The 23,695-nt window shown below is 46.1% G+C and overlaps 1 protein-coding gene across 6 annotated transcripts in view; it reads right to left on the bottom strand.

Annotated features, from left to right (window-relative positions):
• The window catches only part of DCAF6 (DDB1 and CUL4 associated factor 6), a 2,172,363-nt gene that overhangs the window by 155,855 nt on the left and 1,992,813 nt on the right, over nucleotides 1–23,695 (bottom strand). For all 6 annotated transcript variants that reach the window (XM_069636466.1, XM_069636467.1, XM_069636464.1 and 3 more), the window contains 2 exons: nucleotides 21,630–21,786; nucleotides 11,455–11,543 (listed from right to left, as the gene is read on the bottom strand). In XM_069636466.1, coding sequence (XP_069492567.1) covers nucleotides 11,455–11,543; nucleotides 21,630–21,786 — 246 coding nt within the window. The remainder of the gene's footprint in view (nucleotides 1–11,454; nucleotides 11,544–21,629; nucleotides 21,787–23,695) is intronic.

Raw genomic sequence — 23,695 nt, forward strand, 5'->3', positions numbered from 1 at the left:
GTGCTCCTGCGTTTTTATCCAATCCCAAAACAATACCTTTGGTTAAAGTTCGTTCATCTGCACGCTATACCCATACTCCCTCTTGGACTGCCAATCAATAGACTTGAAGAAACTTTCGTATTACAAAGTACAAAGTTTAACGTATAGCAAGGCCTTTTTCATTAATTTCATTGCCTTCAAGGAGGAAAGACCCGGCTATATGCATATTTCCCCAATGGAAACTACCGGAGCCAGCCCCAAAATCCTTCTCCAGATTTGCCCCTCTAATATCACCACCCAGGTGCAATAGTGCTGGAAGCCCGCCTCATATAAGCTAAATGAATTCCCTCCAGACTATAGCCAGCAGTACTTGTGGTAAATTGCTAAATTACCCCCATCATCGATAATGCTTTCAATTTCTTGTTTGTAATCAGCTCTTTGCAATCTATCTTATCAGATATCACATACCCTAGTTAAGTATAGGATGTAACGCTCGATAGAGCCTATCTGCGTTTTTATACTGGATTTACAAGCCTTACTTCTACCTATTTTCATGAACTTTGTTTTATTCAAGTTTATTCTAAGAACATTTTCTTTCGCATATTCACACTACTTGGCTATGCTACAAGATACTCCTATAAAAGAGTGGTCTAATAGGAGGAGGTCATCCGCAAAGGCAACCAGGGAATATGAGTGTCACCTATTTCTGGTGGGAAATTATTAATCATCCTCAGAGAATCAGCAAAGTCCCCAAATAGAGATGAAAAAGCATTGGGGCCAGGACACACCCCTGCTTCACCACACGTTTTTAATTCTTTGGATAGTAGACCATGGCTAAGTATTTAATTTTACCTGAACCGGTGTGTCAGAATGCAATTGAAGTATGTAACCAAGAAGAAAATCTGGGAAACCTTTAATGCTTAACTTGTTCCACAACTTGACTCAATTAACAGTGTCAAATGCTGTACTGAAATCTATTTAAACGGCATAGAGCGGAGCATTGTCTTTCTGCAGTGTGTTCTTAACCAGGCTGTGTAAGATCATATGATGTAACGGTGCGGAATGCAATATATATTTTAAACTTTTCAGTCCCATGTTTGCCCTTCTTTCCTTTTGTATGTGTTTTGTTATGTGCGCCTCGTTGGTGTATTATTATTCAACACTTTTATATCCTTTTTTTGTTTTTTTTCTTTTCATATAAAGTTGTTTTACTTTATTACGTTCGTCTTATTTTCAGTAGTTCAGATTGGACAATCGTATTTTACCTGATGATGTCTATTGTTGCTGTTATTGCTTTGGATATAATAAAATAGTAACCTTAAAAAAGAATTGCTGCAAGGGTGATTCCAGGGTCAAACTGTGCGCAGGTTTCCATTAGAGCTAGTATATCGAGTTGAAAGTAGCTTGTAAGGTCTGCAAATTCGATCCTATGGCTAGGTAATGACCTAACCTTCAGAAGAACACATTTTAATGGCAATGTCAAACTGGGATGATTTCAAACTGCTATGTAAGTCACTGAGGCAGGCAGTAAGTTACTAAAGCTTCTTTATTCAGTATCTTCGGGTTCAGATGTCGTCAGGTACATTAGCACAATAGGAGATATAAGGAAGCTCATAGGAGCCCACTGGCTCCCACCACCCAGGCTGCATCCTTCCAACTGCCTCGGGTGGAACACTTAGAACCTCAAATCATACCACAACATTCCAATCACACACCCAACATTCCACAGATTACCTCAGTCAGGCATGCAGGGAGACAGGGAAACAACAGGAATGAGAGACCCTTACAAACACGGTTTCAGCAAATAATTTGTGACACGCCATAAGGTTCAAGGCTAAAGGCTAAGGGAACTACGGGTGGAACCTTTCATGTTGGTGTTCTATTCAGAGTCTAGGTTCCAAGATCCGAATGGATCGGCAAGCGCTTGTGTAAGCGTAAAGGAGGTTACTCAAGGGGGCAGGGTTCCAAGATGTCATTTTCAGTCATGGAAGGATGTATGGGAATTTTAAAAAGTGATTTCCAGAGCGATCTCTAGAATTCAATAATAAACAGGTGTAAGTTTGACAATTGCCTAGGCTTTCAGCATTTGTAAGAGTGGTTTAGCTTGTCTTAGCTTGTTGTGTTAACATAGGGGGTTGAGAATATGAGAACAATCTACTCCAGTAACTGCATAGCTGGCTGTGAAGAAATGAAGATGGGGAAAAGGGGCAGGGCTAACAGGCCTTGAGAAGACTTACTGGGGAATTCCCAGCCCACAAGAGGAGGAGACAGGCGAAGTTGGCAGTAGTTTAGACAGGGAAGTAAGTGGCTGACTTAGGTAGCCAATGGGAGAGGAAAAAAGCTTCTAGATAGGATGGTGAGGGATATAAAAGGCTAGCAGAGTAAGTCTGAAATGAGGTGTTCGGGTGGGGTCTGATGAAGGTGCAGCACTTGGTAATTGAGAGATAAGAGAGTAGAGGCAGTGGTAGAGTGGGGAAGAGCGAGATCAGGAGGGAGCTGGAGAATAGAGACAGGAGGGAGAACGAGAACGAATGCCAGAAGACTGAGAATCCCAGAAGACTGGAGTGTTGCAAGAGAGAGGAGTGAGGAAGAGGTGGAGAAACTACCACCAAGAGGAGGGACACCAGGACAATCAGACTACCCAGATAGGACACATGAATAGTCCCTGAAGGGGTTAGATAGAGAAGGCTATGGCCATTATCCCTCCCTTATGTAGGGCTAGCCGAGACTTGATAGTAGGCGTACCCCGGCTTCAGTTAAGAAGTATTCATCATCAGACCAGTTTGAGTAGTGAGCCTGGGTTAGGGTGGTGGAAGCTCCCATCAAGGACAAGGGAATTAATATAGAGTTCACCCCTATACTTAGAGCCCACATTACTCTTTGTATATTTCTTTAACACCCCATTTGAAGGCATCAAGAAGGGGTTCCTGGAGCGCTCTGGGCATGACGAGCATTATATGTTATGACTTAGGGGTCTGGGGTTATGCTCAGATGAAACACCAATATAACTACCCTACTGAGTGAGCGGTCTAATAAATAGGTGGTGGGGAACCAAAACCTTTGAAGAAGTGAGGCAAATGGTGATCCTGGAGAAATTTACTAAGTCCCTAGTCCCACCCAGACTATTAGATGGTGGTTTGACAGCTCCCTGACACCACCCTTGAGTAAGCATTGCAAGTGGCAAATGCCAATCAACGAGTCAATCCCTCGTGGGATCTCCGACCACCACCAGAAAATCTGAGGGGAAAACCAGTCTGTATCCGACCCCTAGGAAGGAAATTATTCACCCCAATTTCCAGCTACCAAGGGTAACTTACAGGGGAAAAGTGGAGCTACGGGGGTGAGGCCAACAGCGTCACCGACGTTCCCGTTGAGTGGTGAAGAAGAACAACCCGGCATTCTGTGGTGGAAAGTGCCGAGCAGCTGTTGGGACCTGATGGAGGGCTGATTTCCAGCGCAGAGCCCAGGAACTCGGAGGGAACGAGGAACACAGAGAGGGGATCAGCGTCTCTAGATGGCCGGTGGGCGCGTATGACTCTGCGCCGCCAGCCGTAAGACAACAGGAACAGGAGAGGACAGCTGCAGCAGATCCCGACAGTGCTGCGGATGGGGCGAATCGAAGGTCCCCGATGAAGGTAAAGGCCCGGGGGAGGCCACATGCTTTGGAGAACACTGGGACTCCTGCTCGCTATGCTGGGTGAGACGGCCGGCTGCTCCCTCCTGCCGGGCCACCAGCTGCACTCCCGCCAGGAGGTGTGATTTGGGCATTCACACTCCTGACACAGGAAAACACATGGGACCACAGCCTGCGGGGGTGGGGGAGGTCAGAACTGCTATGGCTGCTTTTCTTGCTGCGACCTGCGAGCGCGGGAGCCCCTGCCAACAAGAGCCCAGCTGGGCAGTACAACGGCCCCGGAGGGGGAACCAGGCCAACAGCCTCACGATCTTCTGTGATCTCCCTCATCAGGGGAGGAGGTGATCCTTGAGTCGTGGGCCACACACGTGCATTTCTCCCCCATTCCGGATTCAACAGAGTGCATCTGCTCACTGCTACGGCACACATAGAGACTCAAACAGTGTCTGGAAGTCAGCTGTTGGATCCACGGACTGGGCAATGAGCCCCTGATCTGGGCTACTATCTGAAGTAGGAGTGCAGCCCCTTTGAAGCTTGCTAGGACACCTTGATTCCAGGCCCCTCGCTAGGGCGCACTTCACAGCATTCCAGTGCGCAGCTGAACTGGGGGAGACTAATCACCAGAATCCCAGCAGTCTAATCACCAGAATCCCAGCAGCCGACAGTGCAGATCCTCCTGGAGACCGACTCCCCGAGAGACGATTGGCTCCTGACCCAACCCGGCTGGGGGCTGTATTTCCTGTATATATGGTGCTGGGTAGAGGAATAAGCTAAAAGTACACCGGCTTGCCAGTGCACCCAAGCATTTAGCCTAGCTAACTAAGGGGACAGGAGGCAACCCCCCTACATTGCAAGGTTCGGTCCCTTGGAGGAGGCTGCTCCTCTACGCACTTATTCCTGGAACTGAGGGGGATTGCCCCTCACAGTGCCACCAGCCAATTGGGCCCATTGAAACAGCTCAGTTTATACGCCACTGGGACAGCCCTGCAGAGTCCTGGGGTAACTGGAGGGCCGGAGAATTCACAACATCTAACCAGCTTGCTTCCCCCTCCCCACCATACAGAAATTGGGTCATAAAGCCCTGGACGCACCGCAACAATCGCAGCAGTGGCCCGGATCCAGAGGTTCAGCGCCCCCTATAACAAGGGCGAATGTTGGCGATCTTCCCCCAGCCTTCGGAGGACACTCACCGGTTACTTCCTACATCGAAAGGAGCTCTGCATTGCTCAAAGAGATATTCTGGTACTGAAGCCGGGGACGGATCTTAAGGATTGTGCCTCGTATGGGCCAATCTCGCTTATGAATATTGATGCTAACATCTATTCAAAGGTGATAGCGAATCACCTAGCCCTGCTTCTTCCCGAATTGATTAACACTGATCCAGTGCAGGAAAACTGGATACAACATCAGGCGGGCGTTAAATCTAATTGAATTGGCCGCTCACAACAATGATAAACTGGCCTTCCTGGCATTAGATGCTACAAAAGAATTAGACAGGGTTAACTGGTCTTTCCTGCTCCTGACACTGGAGGCGTTTGCCTTCGGGCCTCAGTTTAGAAATGCAATATCTGTCAACTATTTTGCCCCGAATACCTCAGTCCAGATCAATCGGGAACGCTCGCCTCCAATCCCCCTTACCAGCGGAACATGTCAGGGATGCCCGTTACCGCCCCTCCTGTTTGCACTTATTATGGAGCCGTTGGCCCAACACATACAAGGGAATAATGCAATTCAGGCCTCAGCGGTGCAGGACTCCCCCATAAGGTCTTGATGTATGCCGATGATGTGCTTTTATCTATTACCAACATCATCCCCTCCCTGCAGGCAGCCTTACAGGAGAGCTTCACACATTTGGGCAGGTAGCCAGATTTTACATTCATTTTGGGAAATCAATAGCTCTGGGGTGGCCTTGTCCGCACAAGATATAGGGGCCATCCAGGCTGTCTGCCCGATCTGCTGGGACACAACTTCTATTGCCTATCTGGGGGTTCACAAGACGGCCTCTTCTAGGGACATGTACAGGGCCAATTTCCCTCCTTTGATTAAGACATTGGAACAGGACCTGGAGAGATGGGCGAGACAAGAAATGCCATTGATGGGATGGATCACTGCCGTCAAGATGAACCTCCTCCCCCAATTGTTATATTGCTGCTCATCCCTCCCCATAGAGATCCCCAAGCCGTAATGGAATGGCTACAAAGCAAACTATTGGGTTTAATTTGGCAGGGGAATAAATCTAGTATGCATGGGAGGGTGATAATGGGGGGGATCTGGGTTGGGGGGCCTGAGGGTCCCTAATCTACGGAGATATGCAGAGTCCACCCAACTGTCCCACTTGCCCACGTGGTCGGTGGATACCCCGGCTCAGAGGTGGATGTAGATAGAACAATCTCAATGCGCCCTGCCCCTTCGCTTCTTACCCTTTATTCCCCACTCATCGCGTAAGCAATGGCCTTGCCTATTATCTTCAACTAAAGCCACTCTGAAGGTATGCAATGGGGTTCTACAAAGGAAAAAGACTGCTAGGGGATAGGCCCACTCACCCAAGTCTTTGGCAACCTGGCCAACAGCCCGGGCATCCCCGGGGAGCTTTCAAGCGATGGACAGAATGAGGCCTAGTCACTTTGGGACAACTATATGTTGAGGGTCAACCCTGCACGTTTGAAGATTGCAAAAAAGAATTTAAACTCTCTGAGGTGGAAAGGTTCATATACGCCCAGCACGCCACTGGATTACTCAGCCCAAAATAAGAGAGAAGGCCACTCAGCCCATGAGCCCACTGGAACTTAATATTGGGGAGGCCATACACAAAGGGAGGGATTTCCAAACTGTACACACTTTTGTGGGAGGACCTCATATCCCCGCGCTGCCCAGACTACATGTCCAGTTGGGAGTCAGATCTAGGCCTTCAGCTTGATGAGGTGGCCTGGATGGAGATTTGGGCTAGAGGCTGTGCCTCATCCAAATGCGTGACGAATAATGAATGTGCATTGAAATTGTTGTTCCAGTGGTATTACCCGCTGGTACAGATTCACCACTTCCAGGCCTTAAACCCTCCTACCTGCTGGCGAAAGCGTGGGGCCCAGGTCTCAGTCTTTCATATGTGGTGGGACTGTCCCATAATGCGGACCTTCTGGGAGAACATTATACAAGTGATTCATGACGTTACTGGTAGTCGCCTCCCACTATGTCCAAAGACCCTGCTGTTATGGCCGCCATGTGAAGGGGTATATCCAAAGTTGGGAGCTCGAGCAAAGTTAATAACCCATTTGTTGCTGGCAGCATGTATCACTACAGCCCTTTGCTGGAAAACGACAGAGGGCCATGCTTGGGGTAATGGGGGATCAAAGTCTGGGACATTTTGGTAGCCGAATGCGTGTCGGCTGCAGAAGAAGGAAAGCTCCACCATTTCCAAGCAGTCTGGTCACCCCTGCTTGAATACTACCAAAAATGCCCAGCCCTGACAACCTGACAAGGACATATCTAGGCACAGAGGGACAGAGGGATATAGATAGAGAGATGGACTGGAAGGTAGACTATCAATAAGCATGAGGGAGAGGGGAAAGCAGGACAGTTAGATTGTTATGCATTTCTTCAGAGGCTGCTACATGTTGAAATGTAATGTTGTTCCAACTGTGAAACTAATAAAAATATATTAAAAAAAATAAAAGCAGAGCTACTAACTCAGGGAGACCCTTCCAGATCATCCATTTCTCACACCGCACCCCAACCAGATGCTACACTTGCAGCAAACACATCACATTGCCTGGTCCTGCCCCAACCATGGAGGTCTGGTTAATACATATTGATCCCCAGGAACAACAGGGCTCAGGAAGGGTACACCTTCCAGTGACGGAAGAAGAAAGCTAATGGGTGCAAGATTTTTGTCAAGGAAACGAGAGCCAAGAGGCCATCCGAAAGCCATATTATTATAGGTAGTTTAATAACTAAGGAAACCACAGGGTGTTTTGAGCTTTTAATTGCAGTTGTAACACATTTCAATGATAACATGAAAGATAACGGACCACCTAATCTTGGTGGTAGTTCAATAGGTTCAAGAGAGTCAATGTAGCTAATCCAGGTAGGAGCGAGGGAAAACCACCCAAAAGGCATGAAGACGGAAAAAAGGAAATAGAAAAATGAAGAATGCAAATGTTGGGCCAAACCGAAGGCACACGAATGGTCCAAACTACAGCACACTGTTCCTAGGCCACAGCGCCTAGTTCAGAATGACACCAGTTCACCCCTGCAGAAGGGTATCCAGAAGCAGGTAGGTAACACAGGAGTAAGCCAGGCCACAGTACTCCACAGCCAGATCAGCAATTAGGGGATGTTTGGCAGCAGGTAGGTTAGCACAAGTGCAAGCAAGGCAGGGTTCATAATAATCAGGTCAGTAAGGCGAGGTTAGTTCAGGCTCCTATACAATAGCACCAGTGCAGGCATACTCAGGGCCTCCAAACAGTCAGGACAGACAAACAGGTTACACTAGAGCAGGGAGATTGACCACATGGACAACAAGAGGCAGAACCCTAAACCAACGGGTACTCAACGTTGTTGAGTTGCAATCTGGAACGTCTCCCCACGTCCTGTAAGTGTGCAGCGTTTTCACCATCATGAACGCCTGTGTCGACGACGTATGTAGTCATGGGAAGTCTAATCTTTCCCCATCGAGTGCTGCGGTGGCTTGTGCTTGACCGCTGCCTATGCCACAGGGCACTGATATTCCCGAAACATGTACTCAAAGGGGTATTGGCATGAAAAATGTTACATTCCAGCAAGAGTGCAGAACAGAGTAGCCCTGGTCCTAGTAGACTTAGGTAGCTGGAAAAACCGTGTTAGGGAGGACTTGCTCATCCTTGAATAAGTGTCCCCAGGGAGCGTGGAGAAAATAGTAAGTGTTCAAGGATATTCCAAACTCCATCCCTAGACCTGTATATGTTTTTATGTCCTGGGGCAACAAGTGATCTTCCTGCTATAATAATACCAGATCTGATAGATAGTAATTGATACCGACTTCCCTCTCTTTGAACAGAGCTTTGAAACAGCTAAAGGCAGATCCCCACAGAGACAGTGTCAGAAACCTGTCCGAAAGCAAGATGTTTGGATGGCGGGGGCCGAGGGGGATCTATTAAAAGGTTGTTGGGATATTTTGGAGGTATTTGACAGAGTCATGGTTATGACCCTGTCAGAGGGGCCCAGGAACCACCCCCAACCTGGGGTAGGCAGCCTATCAGGGCACACCTGAGACTGACATACCCCAGAGGTAGTATGAGGGAATAAAAATGGGCAGCATCTTCTAGAATTAGTGGAGACCTGTATATGTATTGGTACTCCTTACCCTGTCCAGATGCCTATCACCAGCAGTTCTGGCCAGGTCTCTTTCTATTCTCTTTCAGGTGGTTCCTGGGAGGTAGCTTCATTAAAAAAGCTACAAATACCACAATGTACATGGGCCCAATGGGCAAGACATGGCATGAAACAGGAGGAATGGATTGGTTACCTAAATTAAAATAGACGGTGTATCAAAAACATACTATAAATTGACCAGGCATGCTACAGATGAGCACGAGACAGCAAAGCAGACACAGCAGGAGACAGAGCCCTACGGGAGAACAGGGTACCCTTCCCAAAGTGGTTGTGGACATTAACTTACATGAAACAGGAGATAAATCAGGCAGGGGTCGCAATTGGAATTTTTGACGCAGTAGCTGGATGTAGCTCCTGGGTGTAGTCTTTTTCCTTTGACCAGGATTTACTCATAACGACCAAGAAGCTACGCAGAGATTGAAAAAATGCAATTTTGCTCAATGTTACACTTAGAATAGCACATGTCAGAACAGCTACTCTGGCCTGCCTGAAAGATGGTGAAACTTGCTTGTTTTCCAAACTGCTGCATGCATCCAAAAAAGCACACAAGATTAACCATCTTCCAATTGCTATGCTGCTGTCTTTCTTTTTATGGAGGACTAGCAAAAAGAACCCTTTCTCCGAACGGATTCTGTGGACAGACATGACAACACTCAATTGTTGAAAATCAATTATCCTGTAGGGCTGTGTTCCGATTTGCTTATCACTTGATGTGCCTTGCACTCTGAAGTAAACTGCACTGAAGAATGGGCGTCTATGGCTGGATGACATACCTCGAAGCTGATGTTGGAGGGAGGCGAGAGTTGGTGTACTGCTGCACACTGGGAGCTACTGTGCTCTCTCCCCACCCATTGCCTCACCCTGGCGTGATGCAGTTCATTGTGGTGCATTGCAGTGCAAATATCAGAGAAACCGTGCATTTTAGGGTTGAGGACCGGAACTTCTACGACCACATTGATGTTCTGCCGATTTCAGGCAAACGTCTCATGTGTGAAAGTGCTAAAATCTGGGGAAAGGGGTGGGGTGTCCAAATGTCATGTAGCCAGTGTGGTCCGGAAGGTCCTAACAGTTAACTATGAAAAATGTGGTGCAGATTGGTGAAACAGTGTAGAATTAGATAAGGAAAAATGCTTTGTCATGCCACAAATGTTCACTTTTATAAATATAGATTGTGTTGGTTGATTCCTGTATTTTGCCATGAAGCTTTTTTTCTTTCACATTTACTTCCCCCTTACATTCTTTTCCCTTTCATTTCTCAGCTGTTCTGTCTTGTTTCTCCCTCTCATTTAGTCATTATCTATCTTTGCAGCTACATCTATAACTTTTTCACTACATCTGTTACTGCATCGATCTCTACTGCTGTGTCTTTACTTCCACAATATTTCTATCTATGCTGCCACCTTGCCCTCTATGATGCCAACACGCTTGTGTTTCTTTTCACAGCTTCAGAAGAACGAGGAGCTACTACATAGTGTCACAAACCCAGTTTCCACATGCGATGCAAACTATAACTTCGTGTCCAGTACATATGACCCATTGTGTCTTTTAGAGGTTCCCTAATAAACCGTTTATACCAATTCCCAGGCACATAGTGAATATCAGAGGAGTAGGTTTGTGGGGCACCAGTTTGCTAAGCGGGAGCCAAATGCAGCTCCTGTTGCCTGCTGTGAAGGTACCCAGGCTCTTCTGGGCTACACCTCAGAGCTAAATAGTTCCCAGCTCTCAGCAATTTCAAACCATGTCAGGGAACAAACAACCCCAGTGAACGCATGGCTGACTGTGAGGAAATTGAGAATGGAAAAGGGGTGGGGCTAAGGTAGCAGTTTGGTATAAGATAAAAGCAGGCGTAGGAGGAAAGAGAGAGACTAGAGAGTGGAGGAGAGTTGAGATAGCTGTAGTCTGGAGAAGAGCAAAAATGGGGCGGGGGGAAGTGGATTAAATCAGGATGGAGCTGGAGGGAACAGCCAGGAGGGAGAAAGAGAACAAAGACCAGAAGACAGAGAGTGGAGAGAGGAGACAGGCTTGAGTGAGAAAGAGGTGGAGAGATGATCATTCAGGGGTAGACACCAAGGCAATCAGACTACTCCAATAGGTCACTTATTAAATCACTGACGGAGTTACATTGAGATAGCTACGGCCTTTATGCCTCCCTATTGTAGGGCTAGCATATACAGTAGGGCTACCCTGGCTGCAGTGAAGTAGCCTTCTTTACTGGACCTGTTTGAGTAGGGTGGCTGAGATAAGGAGGTGGGGCCTGCTTCAAGGACGTGAGAAAGGATACAAGATCCCCCCTAGGCTTGGAGCCCAATTGACTTTTGTATATATTTTTCATAATAAAAGTTGAAAACCTATATTCATCGTTTTGTGGCTTATTGACAATTTTGTTACAATAACGTACTGGAAATAAAATTCTGGAGAACAGCCTGTGATATGCCTTAGCTAACAATGAAATTAGAAAAACAAAGTTGTCTTACCTCTTCTGCAAGTTTCATATTAAATGATTGCATCTCTTCCAGTGGGGACCATATCTTTATATCATAATCAATACCTGATGAAGCTAGAACTGCCAACAGAAATATGGGCGATGATTAATGCAATTATGTGATTAGTTGACCTCACTTGGAGCACTCAAATATACATTATTTTCCCTAAAATAAATGAAACACAGGTACAAAGGTAGAGACTGCTTTCCCACAGTTAATCACCACATTTTAAAAATAGCCTTATGCTGACTGCATCACAAATATACAAGTGTAAACAAACTTGAAAGTGGTTAACAGAATCAATGCTGTATTCTAATCCATGTTAAAGCACTGAGAAGTTTGAGACCCAATGGATTCAATGAAGTGTCAGTGGGCTTTAAATACTTGAAATGTGCAATCACATGCTTAAAGAGAATCAGCGATGAGCCCTTATCCCCAAAAGCTGCTTGAGCAATGTTTTATTTCATGATTTTTATTTCATGATTCACATTAGCATAAAATGACACGTGCTGTAACAGTGGCAGTATTGTGTTACTGGCCAGATGTACACAGACCATTAGAATCTCATTCAGGGGTTACCTGTGAGCTTTCAATTGACACATCATATCCATCTTTACTGAATGATGTTAGTGTGAGGGAACAATCTCGGTGTGAGCTTCAAAATTCATTAGACAACTTTGAATCGTTTTCAAAACACTTCATTATCTCCCTGCACTATCATACCAGTTGAGCCATGGACAAAGCACCGATTTTTCGTCAGCACAATGCCCTTTTTATTGGGTACAAAGATTGCTGTTGGAAAGGTAGGTGCCAGGTAGGTCAGGTGATGCACTGTAATAACTATGTATTTAATGGACATGTTGGAAAACAGTGTTGCCTTTTGTTTCTTATACTCTGCAAAGGGGATGGTGAGGGAGTAGCAGAAGAGGTGTTTGGTGATGCACAGTTTGGACAGATGCTACAAGCAAGAGGTGCAGTTGGTGTGAAAAATACCATTGAGGATGGCACTGTGGTTGCAGTGGCTTGTCATGTGGAATTGCCAACAGCAAATTCCCTCATTAAGCACAAGCCCAATGTTGTGGGGAGAGCCCAGCTCACAGTAGAAACGTATGCAGATTCCCTTCTTATAAGCCTAAGGTTGTTGCTCCGATCTCCACATATGTTACCGGACCGGCACAGTACAACTCTGGGAGTAGGTGCCGTCCCGCCAGCCATGTTCAGACCTGCTGGCTGTGACGGCACCTGCTAACGGTGCCGGTGTTCCCGTGTCCCCTATGGGAATGGGGACTAACAAAATCATCGGCTCCTGACTTCCCGGCCACGGACTTGGAATAGCCTGGTTGGCCACCGGGAGGTCAGGTGCCAGTAATTCATTACTGGTGCGGTGGCTACCTGCCGGTTTTACCGGCACGGTTACCACGGGACCTGTAATAAGGCCCACTAGTGAGTGTGAAATCTACCGGAGTGATTCTCATAGCTGTTTTTAAAACTGAGAGCTCAGTAAGGATGCACATTAAGGCAATGCATGATACTTCATCAAGGCTATGTCGCATCCAAGGTGAATTCTTAATTTAAACTCCTCTAGCCCACATGATTGGGGATAATATATACATCTGTCTCTCTCAGCATCTTCCCAGATTACTTAACACTGAACAGGTTACAATTGTATAACAAATTCAAACCCTTATCAAGAAAAGTCCATATATTCAAGCTTGTCCAGTCTAATGTGTTTTGTAACGCCCTAATAGACAAAAACAATCATACACTCTGCATTTACAAAGCAAGACCACAAAAAGCACATTTTATGTTTCTGTGGACATGTGAACTATCTTTAAAAAAAAAAGTAATGGAATACTTTAAACATTATATGTAAGGTCTTATCTAGGGAGGACAAGCCCTGCAGACGGTGGCCTTTCTTTTTGTTAAGGACCCTCATGATCCTTGCTATAAGTAGTATTTATTCCATTGACAATGGGGACCAGACGAGCCATTTAAAAAAAAAGGATATAATGGCTACAGATTTGTCCTGCAGAACCTTCAATTATTGATAATACTCTTTTGGATTTCCCCCAAGTCCGAGGAAATAGAATTAATAATGGGATGAAGGTCTCGATAGCAAAAGTAAAAAAGTCTATTTTAAAGTGGAACAGTGAGGGTTCTTTAATAAAATTGACAGTTCTCTGAAGTGGCCTGTCATCCCTAAGGATGACCCTAAATATCACTGTACAATTAGTAAACCTTAATGAAGATTTTACAAGAACCTGTAGAAATGTGATAAGCTACACCTCTGGGACTGGACAGATTTAAACAAAAATGTTGTTTAATACTTGTCAAATTATGTTTACAGCCTGAATGGGTGAACAGGCCCTTTTTCTTTTAATGAACAAGGTCTCTGTGAAAAATGCTCTCTTTTCTTTTTCTAATAAGGAATATACTTTGGGTGAATTTGGATTTGAAAGGTTCAGAATCCTGTAATTGCACCCCAAGGCAACAGTGCACAACAAAGAGGAGGTTTCTGAGTTTATTTCAATTCAGGGATGCCCATGTTGCCTGGTTTGCTTAATTTAGCAATTCCATAATAAATGATACAGATATTGTGGTATTAATGATGGATGGGACACTTTAAGATGCGGATGTCTGCAGCCGATATGATTTTAGTATGGCAACTCTGAGATTTTATGGAAGTTTATGGAGATATTGAATCATAAAATACATTGCAAAACCATGCAATGGTCAACGCAAAGGTTGAAGTACATATGGGTAAGGATAATTAGAGAGATACATCAAATGGAGACCAACTGAACTCGTTTATTTTAACTAGGTTCAAGCTCCTTTTTTTCAAATTCATAAAAAATAGCAAAAACCTGCTGTTCAGAAGTTCACAAGGGGGTGGGTGGGATTGCTTTACTGGCATGTTAAATTGGGCCTTTCCCTCCGAAGAACATCACATTAATAACCAATTGCCTGGCAGAGGGGCATAGAAGGTTTTTGTGGGTTAGAACACAGCAGCAGTTGTTTGTGTGCAGGGTTGCTGATGGTGGCTCGCCCTCTGCGACTTAGTTTTTGCGATTTGAACACTACAGTTAATCTTATTGCACATGTTTTCAGCATTCACACCAATGTCATCTCAGGTACGCTAACTGTACATATAAACTCTCATATATTTTTAGTTTATCCACGTTTTGCACTGAAGAGACGTCCCAATGTGAGAGATAAGCTAGTGAAAACTTTGATACCCACTACGCCTAGAGGCAATCCGAGCAACGTACTCTATGGAACACCTCTCCAGCCAAGGGACATACACCATGTGGCAATTGTTCTATGTGTTCCCAGACTTCCAGGACCACGGAGATAGACATAGAGTGGAAGACACCCTGGAGACAGCACTCCTTCACCAATTGCAACACGAAGGGTGTGATTTATATGATCACATGTCCATGTAACCTTAAATACATAGGCATGACCACCAGGCAAGCACGCATGCGCATGATCGAGCATCGATCGTGCACAAGAACCAACAAGTTGACTGCTCCCCTAGTGATGCACTTTGTGGCGGAGGGACATACCGCAGACCAATTTACTCAAATGGACCATTATAGAGAAGGTCACACCGCCCAGAAGAGGAGATAATTTCCACAACATACTGTTCAGGCGTGAACAAATGTGGATTTTCAGGCTAAAAACATGTTCCCAAGGCCTCAATGAGAATATCCAATGACATGACCTAGCAGTGTTGGCATAGGGTTTCCCATAACCACATTACCTTACCAGAGCACCCCATCCAGCCCCCCCACCCCCCAACTAACTGGGCCCTTGCAAGATGGGTTCGCAATATCTGCAGAGAGGTTTGGATGTGTTCCGAGCTCATCAGAGAACCCCCTCCCTATTACGCAGACTAGTGTTCTACACATATTGAGCCCATTCATTTACTCCACACCAACAGATCCTCCGATCCTTGAGAAACTGTATGGGCTTATATTATTGAGCCCCCGGAGGTGCTATAATATATGTTTTGATGCTTTACAAGTTCCTTTGGATGTTTTGATGTATTGATGTTTTGCAAGCTCTTATTGAGAGCTCCCTGAGCTTCACTCTTAGAGATGCCTTACTTACCCATGACTGTTATGTCCTGGTAGTTCACGTTGCCCTACCTCTCCAATACATTCTTTACCAGGGCTCCACCCAGACAGAGCTCATCCACTCTGTTTGCTGTTTTTTTCTCCGCCCCTTGAGCAGCGCCCCCCGTTCTCTCCCTCCCTTCCCATCATCCAGGGGGGTGCACTCAGCAGCACCCCTCGATACACGCGTTGACTCTGACCATACTTGCCAACCCTACCGATTTAGGCAGTAGGATACCGCTTTTTAAGCAGTCCTACCGCCTACCGATTTATTGGCACCAAATACCGATTTTTTGGGTTAAAAAAAAGAAATTTTTTTTCCCACGCCAGCTCAGGGGTATCTTTCAATGGCTCCCCCGAGCTGGCGTAGAGGGAGAAGGCACGGCATGCAGGCTTTTGATGTAAAAGGCACCCATGGCGGTGGGCTAAATGCGCCCCTCCGCCGCGGGTGCCTTTGACAAAAGGTGCCATTAGCCCCTCACCACGCCAGCTCAGGGGAGTCTTTCAAGGACTTCCCTGAGCTGGCGTAGCGGGAGAAGGCGCAGCATGCAGGCTTTTGATGTAAAAGGCGCCCACGGCGGTGGGCTAAAAGCGCCCCTCTGCCATCGGTGCCTTTGACAAAAGGCGCCATTAGCCCCCATCACGCCAGCTCGGGGGAGTCTTTCAAGGACTTCTCGAGCTGGCATAGCGGGAGAAGGCGCAGCATGCAGGCCTTTGATGTAAAAGGCGCCCACGGCGGTGGGCTAAATGCTCCCCTCCGCCATCGGCGCCTTTGACAAAAGGCGCCATTAGCCCCCCACCACGCCAGCTCGGGGGAGTCTATCAAGGACTTCCCCGAGCTGGCGTAGCGGGAGAAGGCGCAGCATGCAGGCTTTTGATGTAAAAGGCACCCACGGCGGTGGGCTAAATGTGCCCCTCCGCCATGGGTGCCTTTGACAAAAGACGCCATTAGCCCCCCACCACGCCAGCTCGGGGGAGTCTTTCAAGGACTTCCCCGAGCTGGCGTAGCGGGAGAAGGCGCAGCATGCAGGCTTTTGATGTAAAAGGCGCCCACGGCGGTGGGCTAAATGCGCCCCTCCGCCATGGGTGCCTTTGACAAAAGGCGCCATTAGCCCCCACCACGCCAGCTCGGCGAGTCTTTCAAGGACTTCCCCGAGCTGGCGTAGCGGGAGAAGACGCAGCATGCAGGCTTTTGATGTAAAAGGCGCCCACGGCGGTGGGCTAAGGGCGCCACTCCGCCGCGGGAGCCTTTCACAAAAGGCGCCATTAGCCCTCCACCACGCCAACTCGGGGGAGTCTTTCAAGGGCTCCCCCGAGCTGCCATGGTGGCAGAAGGCGTGGCAGGCGCCTCATTGTCATTGAATGCACCCGCGGCGGCGGGCTCATTCAATGACAATGGGCTGCTGACTCCCCCTATTCCTATCATTACCTCCTCGCCTGACTATTTTTGAAACTTTAAGATTCCTACAGATTTTTGGTCACAGAATGTTGGCATGTATGCTCTGACCCAGTGTCTACAGCACGATCGTGCTCATACCCGTTTTCCAATTCGATGGAGGCGATTGGGCCTCCTTTTCCCGTACGAGCAAACAGCTCAGGCGTTACCTAGATACCCCAACGCGTCACAGAGACACCAGCGCAACCGCGCTTTTTTTCTGTTTCAAGAGGCAGTTGGGCACACTATCCCTCGTACACGGCCCGAGCTGTTTACACAGCACATCGTCCGCCGCGCATGGAGCCAGCAGCTTGCATTTTCTGGTACATTCTGCTGAACCCGCCCCTACTATCCTTAGGGACCTCTCCCTCAGCACTGTAATTTTGGCTGACTGTTACTCCTTGTCTTCTCCAGCTGTAGATGTTGCGTCGCATTATAAGAGCGATTCCACCGTTTTCTCCCCGGAATTGAACAAGGACATTACCTCCTCAGGTATGCCACACCGCCCAACGAGTGTTTGTTGCATGTTGCAGCCCTTGCACTGCATGCACCCACTGCACCACATACCACACGGGGCTGGTTGGTCATCATTAGCAGCCATAAGAGATGGAGACCCATGGTCACCCTTCTCACTCCATCATCATTCTCCCCCCCCACGATGTGACAGTGAGACCTACACCCCATTGGTGCCCAGGCACCCCACCACTCCTGCAATTTAGCTTAGCATTTCGGCTCATCTTCGTTCTTACAGCTGAGGGAAGACCACCACCCCCCACGAGGCACAGAGATAGTGGGCACTTACTCAGTGTTTCCTCTCTCCTCTCTCTCTTCTCCCCCCCTCTTTTGTCTCCTTACAGGAGACACCTGTACCCCACAATAGTACCCCCAGTTCAGCAATACTGAACTAGTTCCATTCACTTGTGCCTTGAATGATGGTCCTGAAGATGATGGCTCATTACACCAACGCCATCGAAACCGGTCGACCTTTGTGGACATGAGGGTTCTCATGACCAATTCTGATATCTCCCACCACATCAGAGAGATACTGTCTTGAATAATATTTTCTTGCACACTCACATCCTTGGAGTGAGCAGTTTTTTATAAGAGCCGTTTCACTTCTTCAGCTTTTCAGATTTTTATCTTGTGTTTTCGAGTGGGTATTCCATTTGAACTCGCTGCATTCCAGCTACTGAGACCCACGGGCACGATTAAAATTGACACTCAGTTTGGAATACCATCAGTTGACCTGGCCTCAGGTTGTCACCATTTAGACTGGGCCACGTCAGAATCTAATATACAGTTTTGTCCACTGCTGCAACAGCCAATTGGAAACACCCTGAATATCTGACATTTAACAAACCAGACATGTGTCACTAGCATAGAAGGTTAGCGACAGCGCTCTCCTCTATCACTTTTAGATAGGCGTCACACCACACGCCACCCAGGGCATGGCACCCCTGATAAGGACAGGGTGTTCTTCCCCAGGGCAAGTTCGGCTAGCCGGGTGGCTCTTTCTCTCTCTCTCTCCAGTCTGAGCGTCTATAGAATCATTTAATTGCAGAATTTTCTTTTAACCACTACCCTCCTATAAAACCGTTGTGTTTTGTGTTACCACATGTTTTTAGCATTCACACCAATGTCATCTCAGGTACGCTAACTGTACATATCAACTCTCATATTTTTTAGCTTATGCACTTACATCTATCTTATGCACTGCTTCCTTGGCGGATATGTCCTCTGCCATTCTCTCTTTTGACTTATGGATACCGGTGGCATCCATACCTTCGCTCTCGATAAACAGAATGCTCGACATGACATTCCATAGCTAATACCGATGCCCAATGGCAGCTTTAACATGTGGCTCCTTAATTCTCAGTGCCATTCTTTTCCATCAACTTCGATAGCCAAGTGTACCAACAACACTTTGCCCGAAATATACATAACAGATATGCGACCTCCTGTTCTCTCACAGAACTGAACAATGGTAAAATATTTTGCAAACTGCTGATAAACCTGGGATATCCATGTATTGCCTTTCACTGCCTTTTCTTTATTTAATTCTCATATATCTCTGACAAATTGAGCATGTAATTCACATTTAATTTCATGTTGTTTATTGTGCATGTGGGGTGTGCTGGAGCCCTCAATTATGGCTAGTTGCCCTCGCAGTGTGAGGGGTCAGAAATGCAAGACAGACACACAGGTATAGCGTTCTCAATGTTTGCCATTTATTAAAGTAAAAGGGGTGAGATAGCCACCTATTTTCCCTATCCTTACATGGATGTCCCTACAAAAACTAAAACTAAAGAAAGAAGACCTAGTGTCCAAAAAGTATCTGACCCTCACACTTATACATATAAAATTATACAAGGAACGTTTGGCTGATTTCAGTTACACAAACAAACAGGATGCCAGTTCCAACATGGGTAATTAGCAAGTACTCCTTGCAACCAGGGTTGTACTCCCTTCCTCAGGATCAATTCAGGAGTATTCCTGTTAAAGTTCTGATTCAACAAAGTTCTATTCAGTTCAGCACAAAATGTCTTTTTCTTTCCACTGTGTCCTTCCACTATTCAAAGTAAATGTCTCTATCACAAACACTTGTTCAAAAAACAAAACATTTGTTATCCTCCACCGTATCGTTCTTGATAAGGCAAATGTCTCTTTCAAAGCAAGCACAAGTTCACAAACGAAAGCAATTGTTTTCTTCAAGTTTTGAAAAACAAGTATTGGCACATCAAAGTTATTCTTCAATTGGAATACTTGTCAGGATGGCACAGCAACTACCTTTGACGAAACCATAGTTTGTCAAAATGATAATTATCGTCAACAAGTTCTTTCTAGCACACCTTTCTGCCACAACACTTCTTGAAAATATCTTCTTCTTTCCTGGTATACTCACCTACCAGGAAGATAAGCTCCTACATCTAAAGTGATTTCAGTGGCAATATTTGTTCCAGATTTTCCCCACCAGTATCACTTGTGAGCAATGACTGTCTCTTTTTGTAGTCTCCAGATTCGTGGCAATGTGGGTTACAGGTTCCTCCAAATTTGTGTCCCAAAGAAGGAGGATTGCACCCAGGTTGCCTCCTTGCTGCTTTCTAATAGCCCATTGGCTGTTAGCAATGTGGATGACAAGTTTCCCCAGATTCGTATCTGATAGAAAGGAGGTTGTGCCTCAATTGCCTCTTTACTGCTGCTTCACAGCCTCTTGGTTGTTGGCAATGCGGGTTAGAGGTCTGCCCCAATTGGTGTCCCATAAAAGGGGAGTTGCGCCCTTGCTGCCTCTGCACTTTGTAGGTTTGCCATGCAAAATGATTGGGTAGGGCCCAATGTCCTGTTTGGAGCACCCTGTGGTCACCTTTCGTATCAGACCAACCCACCAGTCTTCTGTAGCGTCTCTGTTGCTTCTGCAGCAGACCTTCTGTGTTCTGCTGCCAGCTCCCGCAAAACCTCTGCTGTCTGCACGGCTGTTCATTGGAGCTCTGACAGCTCTGTAGGGCTTCCGCTTTCACTTCTTCACTGGAGCAGCTTATGTTGTGTTGGGAGCTCATCTCCCATACGGCTGGGCTTCCCTTCTCGCAGAAATCCACAATGCTGCTTCCTGCTGCGCTCTGTCTGCAAAGCTGCACTCCTTCTCGTCCCACGTCTGCTTCAGCTGGCATGTCTTCTGCTTTCACGACAAACCCTGCAATCCAAACTGCTGCTGCATCTGCTACTCCATCAGCGTCTTCCCCTCAGCTGTAGCTTCTTCTTGAATGTAAATGTCCCACTCAGGTGCCTCACACTACCACAACTAGACCGCTCATTAAGTTCAATGTCACCTTTGATCCTCTTCCTTGTCCCAATACCACTGGCATTATGGACCTTGGAGTCTATAGTGGTTTCTGACCTCTAACATTGAGTTAGCATTGGTGGCTTTGTAAACAGAGTTATCAGGGTTAGGGGATATATAAAAGGATTGTGTTTCACACTGGAGGTGAGAACCTCCATTTAAAACAGAATTGTAACAATTAGAGGATGTCACATTTACTTGCTGAGCTCCCAAGGTATCAACCTCATTCTGTTTAGCTGATCTTTCTTAGCAGGTGCTTTGGGTAGTTGTATGGGAGGGACTTGTACATTGAGAGCATGCCATTAAATATTTCGGTATTATAGGACTTTCATCCTCATAAGAGGAGGAATACTGCGTCTCTCCCAAGGGATTCATCACTTCCCCCTGACAGTCATCTCCTCCCATGTGATCTGCTGTCATGATAACGCCCACAGGGTTAGGATCAGGTGGCGGCTCCCTTCTCCATGGCACATGGGAGGAGACTTTAGGCTGGGGCTCTGTGCACACATTACGACTGGTATCACCATGTACCTTTCTTTTATATATTTGTAATGCTGTTTCCTCAAATGAACACTATATAATATTCTTATATAACTGGAACACTTAATAGATATAAAATGACATTTTTAGCTAGATAAAATCACTCAGGGCAATAATTTGTTATCTTTCGAATCTCAACTACAGAAGGTTATTTGCTATTTACAAAACAAATCATAACGTTTAGGAACTTCTAAGAATCTTATTGTAAGATATGTATAGTAAATCCTGGTAGCCTTACTTGGGTCATATGGATGTGGCTGAAGACAGTTAACTACATGATTGTCAGCTTCCAGAAGCATTAGGTGTTCTGCAGTATGCCGATCCCAGATGAAGATATGGCCACAGTCAGAACCACTCATTACAAAGTTGTTACCCCAGAAATTAGCTTCCTTGATCTGAAAAAATAGAAAAGGTTTAATATTCCTCCTACTTGTTGCTTCGGTAAATAAGTCATAGGTGATAAGTTAGAGGTAAAGAGGAGTTATTTACATTACTGTTAATAGAATGTTAAGCAGTTGGTGAGAGAACAACCACCAAACCACATAAATGAACTCCGTTAAAATTGGCGTTCCTTGGCCACAGCAATCCAGTCATAACCATCAAAGTGTCAGCCAACATCAGAACATAGAATGGATGAATGATTCTTATTTGGAGGAAGTGCAATGAAGAAGACCACATACAACTCCTCTGACATTTAGACTTGTCTCATTGTATTCCTTATGGCTTCCTCAACATGACAAGACACAAATGTTTTAGCATACCTGCTGCTCCATTAAGAGAAATACAAAAAGAGCACAAATTCAGTGGCACGTGTGTAAAATGAATACTTTTAAAAAAAATTCTATCACTGCCCCATAATAAAAATGTCAGAAGCTACACAATGTTTTGCAGAGCTTTTGTGCCGACCCAATGCTGTTCCTAAAGTGCAATCACACCACAATAAAGGGCTGATGCACAAATATTTTTCCAGGAGTAAGTTTGATTCATTCGTGAAGTGACATTCACTAGTAAATTACTACTGATTTAAAGGAATAGTGCGCTCAGAAATATTATTGGCTAAAACAATGAGCAATAGTTTAAAACATAGTTTAAAAATATTTTGAATGAAAGTTCCTATGTAAACGCTTTGAGCAAACGAGGCTCAAAGCGTTTACATGGGAGCATCCATTTTGTCATTTCAGGCAGCCTCCTCAGCTCTGCCCTCGCGGCACTAAACAAGCAGCAAAAGCCTCTACTGGGATCTTTTGCTTACTGCCGCCAGAGCAGAGCTGAGCAGGCTGCCTTCACTTTCATTTTACCTTTTCGGTGCTCCCCAAGCCCATAGAAGCACAGAAAACGTAAAATGAAGGCAAAAAGCTGATGCGCGTCAATTAAAAATACAACATTGTTGTATTTGTGATTGCTGTGGTTGGAAACCCACGGAAATTATAAATACAACTACGTTGTTATTCTGACTGCGGCGGCTTTCGCGTGGAGTCTCCTGGGCTCCCCCAACCCCGAGGCAGTCCAGGAGACTCCAAGCGAAAGCTGCCGCATTCAGAATAACAACGTTGTTGTATTTGTAAATACTGCAGCATTTAAAAATACAACAACGTTGTATTTCTCACTGCGGCAGCTTTCGCTTGGAGTCTCCTGCACTTCCTCAGGGTTGGGGGAGCCCAGGAGACTCCACGCGAAAGCCGCCGTAGTGAGAAGCACTGCAGCATTTCAAAACACAACCGTGTCGTTTTTCTGCCTGCAGAAGCTTTCACTTTGGGTCTCCTGGGCTCCCTTGGGGGAGCCCCGGAGACCGAAAGTGAAAGCTGCTGCAGGCAGAAACACTGCGGCATGGAAACACAACCACGTTGTGTTTCTGCCTGCAGCGGCTTTCACTTTGGGTCACCCGGGTTCCCCTATGGGAGACCCAAAGTGATAGCCACAGCAGGCAGAAACCCAACGCGGTTGTGTTTCAAAAAGACTGCGGTTTTTCTTTCTAAATTTCTCTGGCTCCTCCGGCTCAGAGGAGCGCGAGAAACTTAGAAAGAAACCTGCAGCATTTTTAAATACAACATTGTATTTATGTTTGTGGTAGTTTCAGCTTGGAGCCTCGGGGATCCAAGCTGAAGCTACCGCAAACATAAATGCAACATTTTGAAAGTTGCGGTTTCTCAGGCCCGGAAAACTTAGAAAAAAAATGCAGCTAGTGCTTATTTAAAAAAAAGAAATAAGCACTTACCGAGATGCAGCTTTCCTGCCTGCAGTCTCTGGTCTCTGTCCTCTGGCGCCACCAATGAAGCAAAAGCAACCCAGTGATAGCTTTTGTTT

Source organism: Ambystoma mexicanum, chromosome 7p, assembly GCF_040938575.1.
Source record: "Ambystoma mexicanum isolate Mex_15411 chromosome 7p, UKY_AmexF1_1, whole genome shotgun sequence".
In the NCBI taxonomy this organism is placed as follows: Eukaryota; Metazoa; Chordata; class Amphibia; order Caudata; family Ambystomatidae; genus Ambystoma; species Ambystoma mexicanum.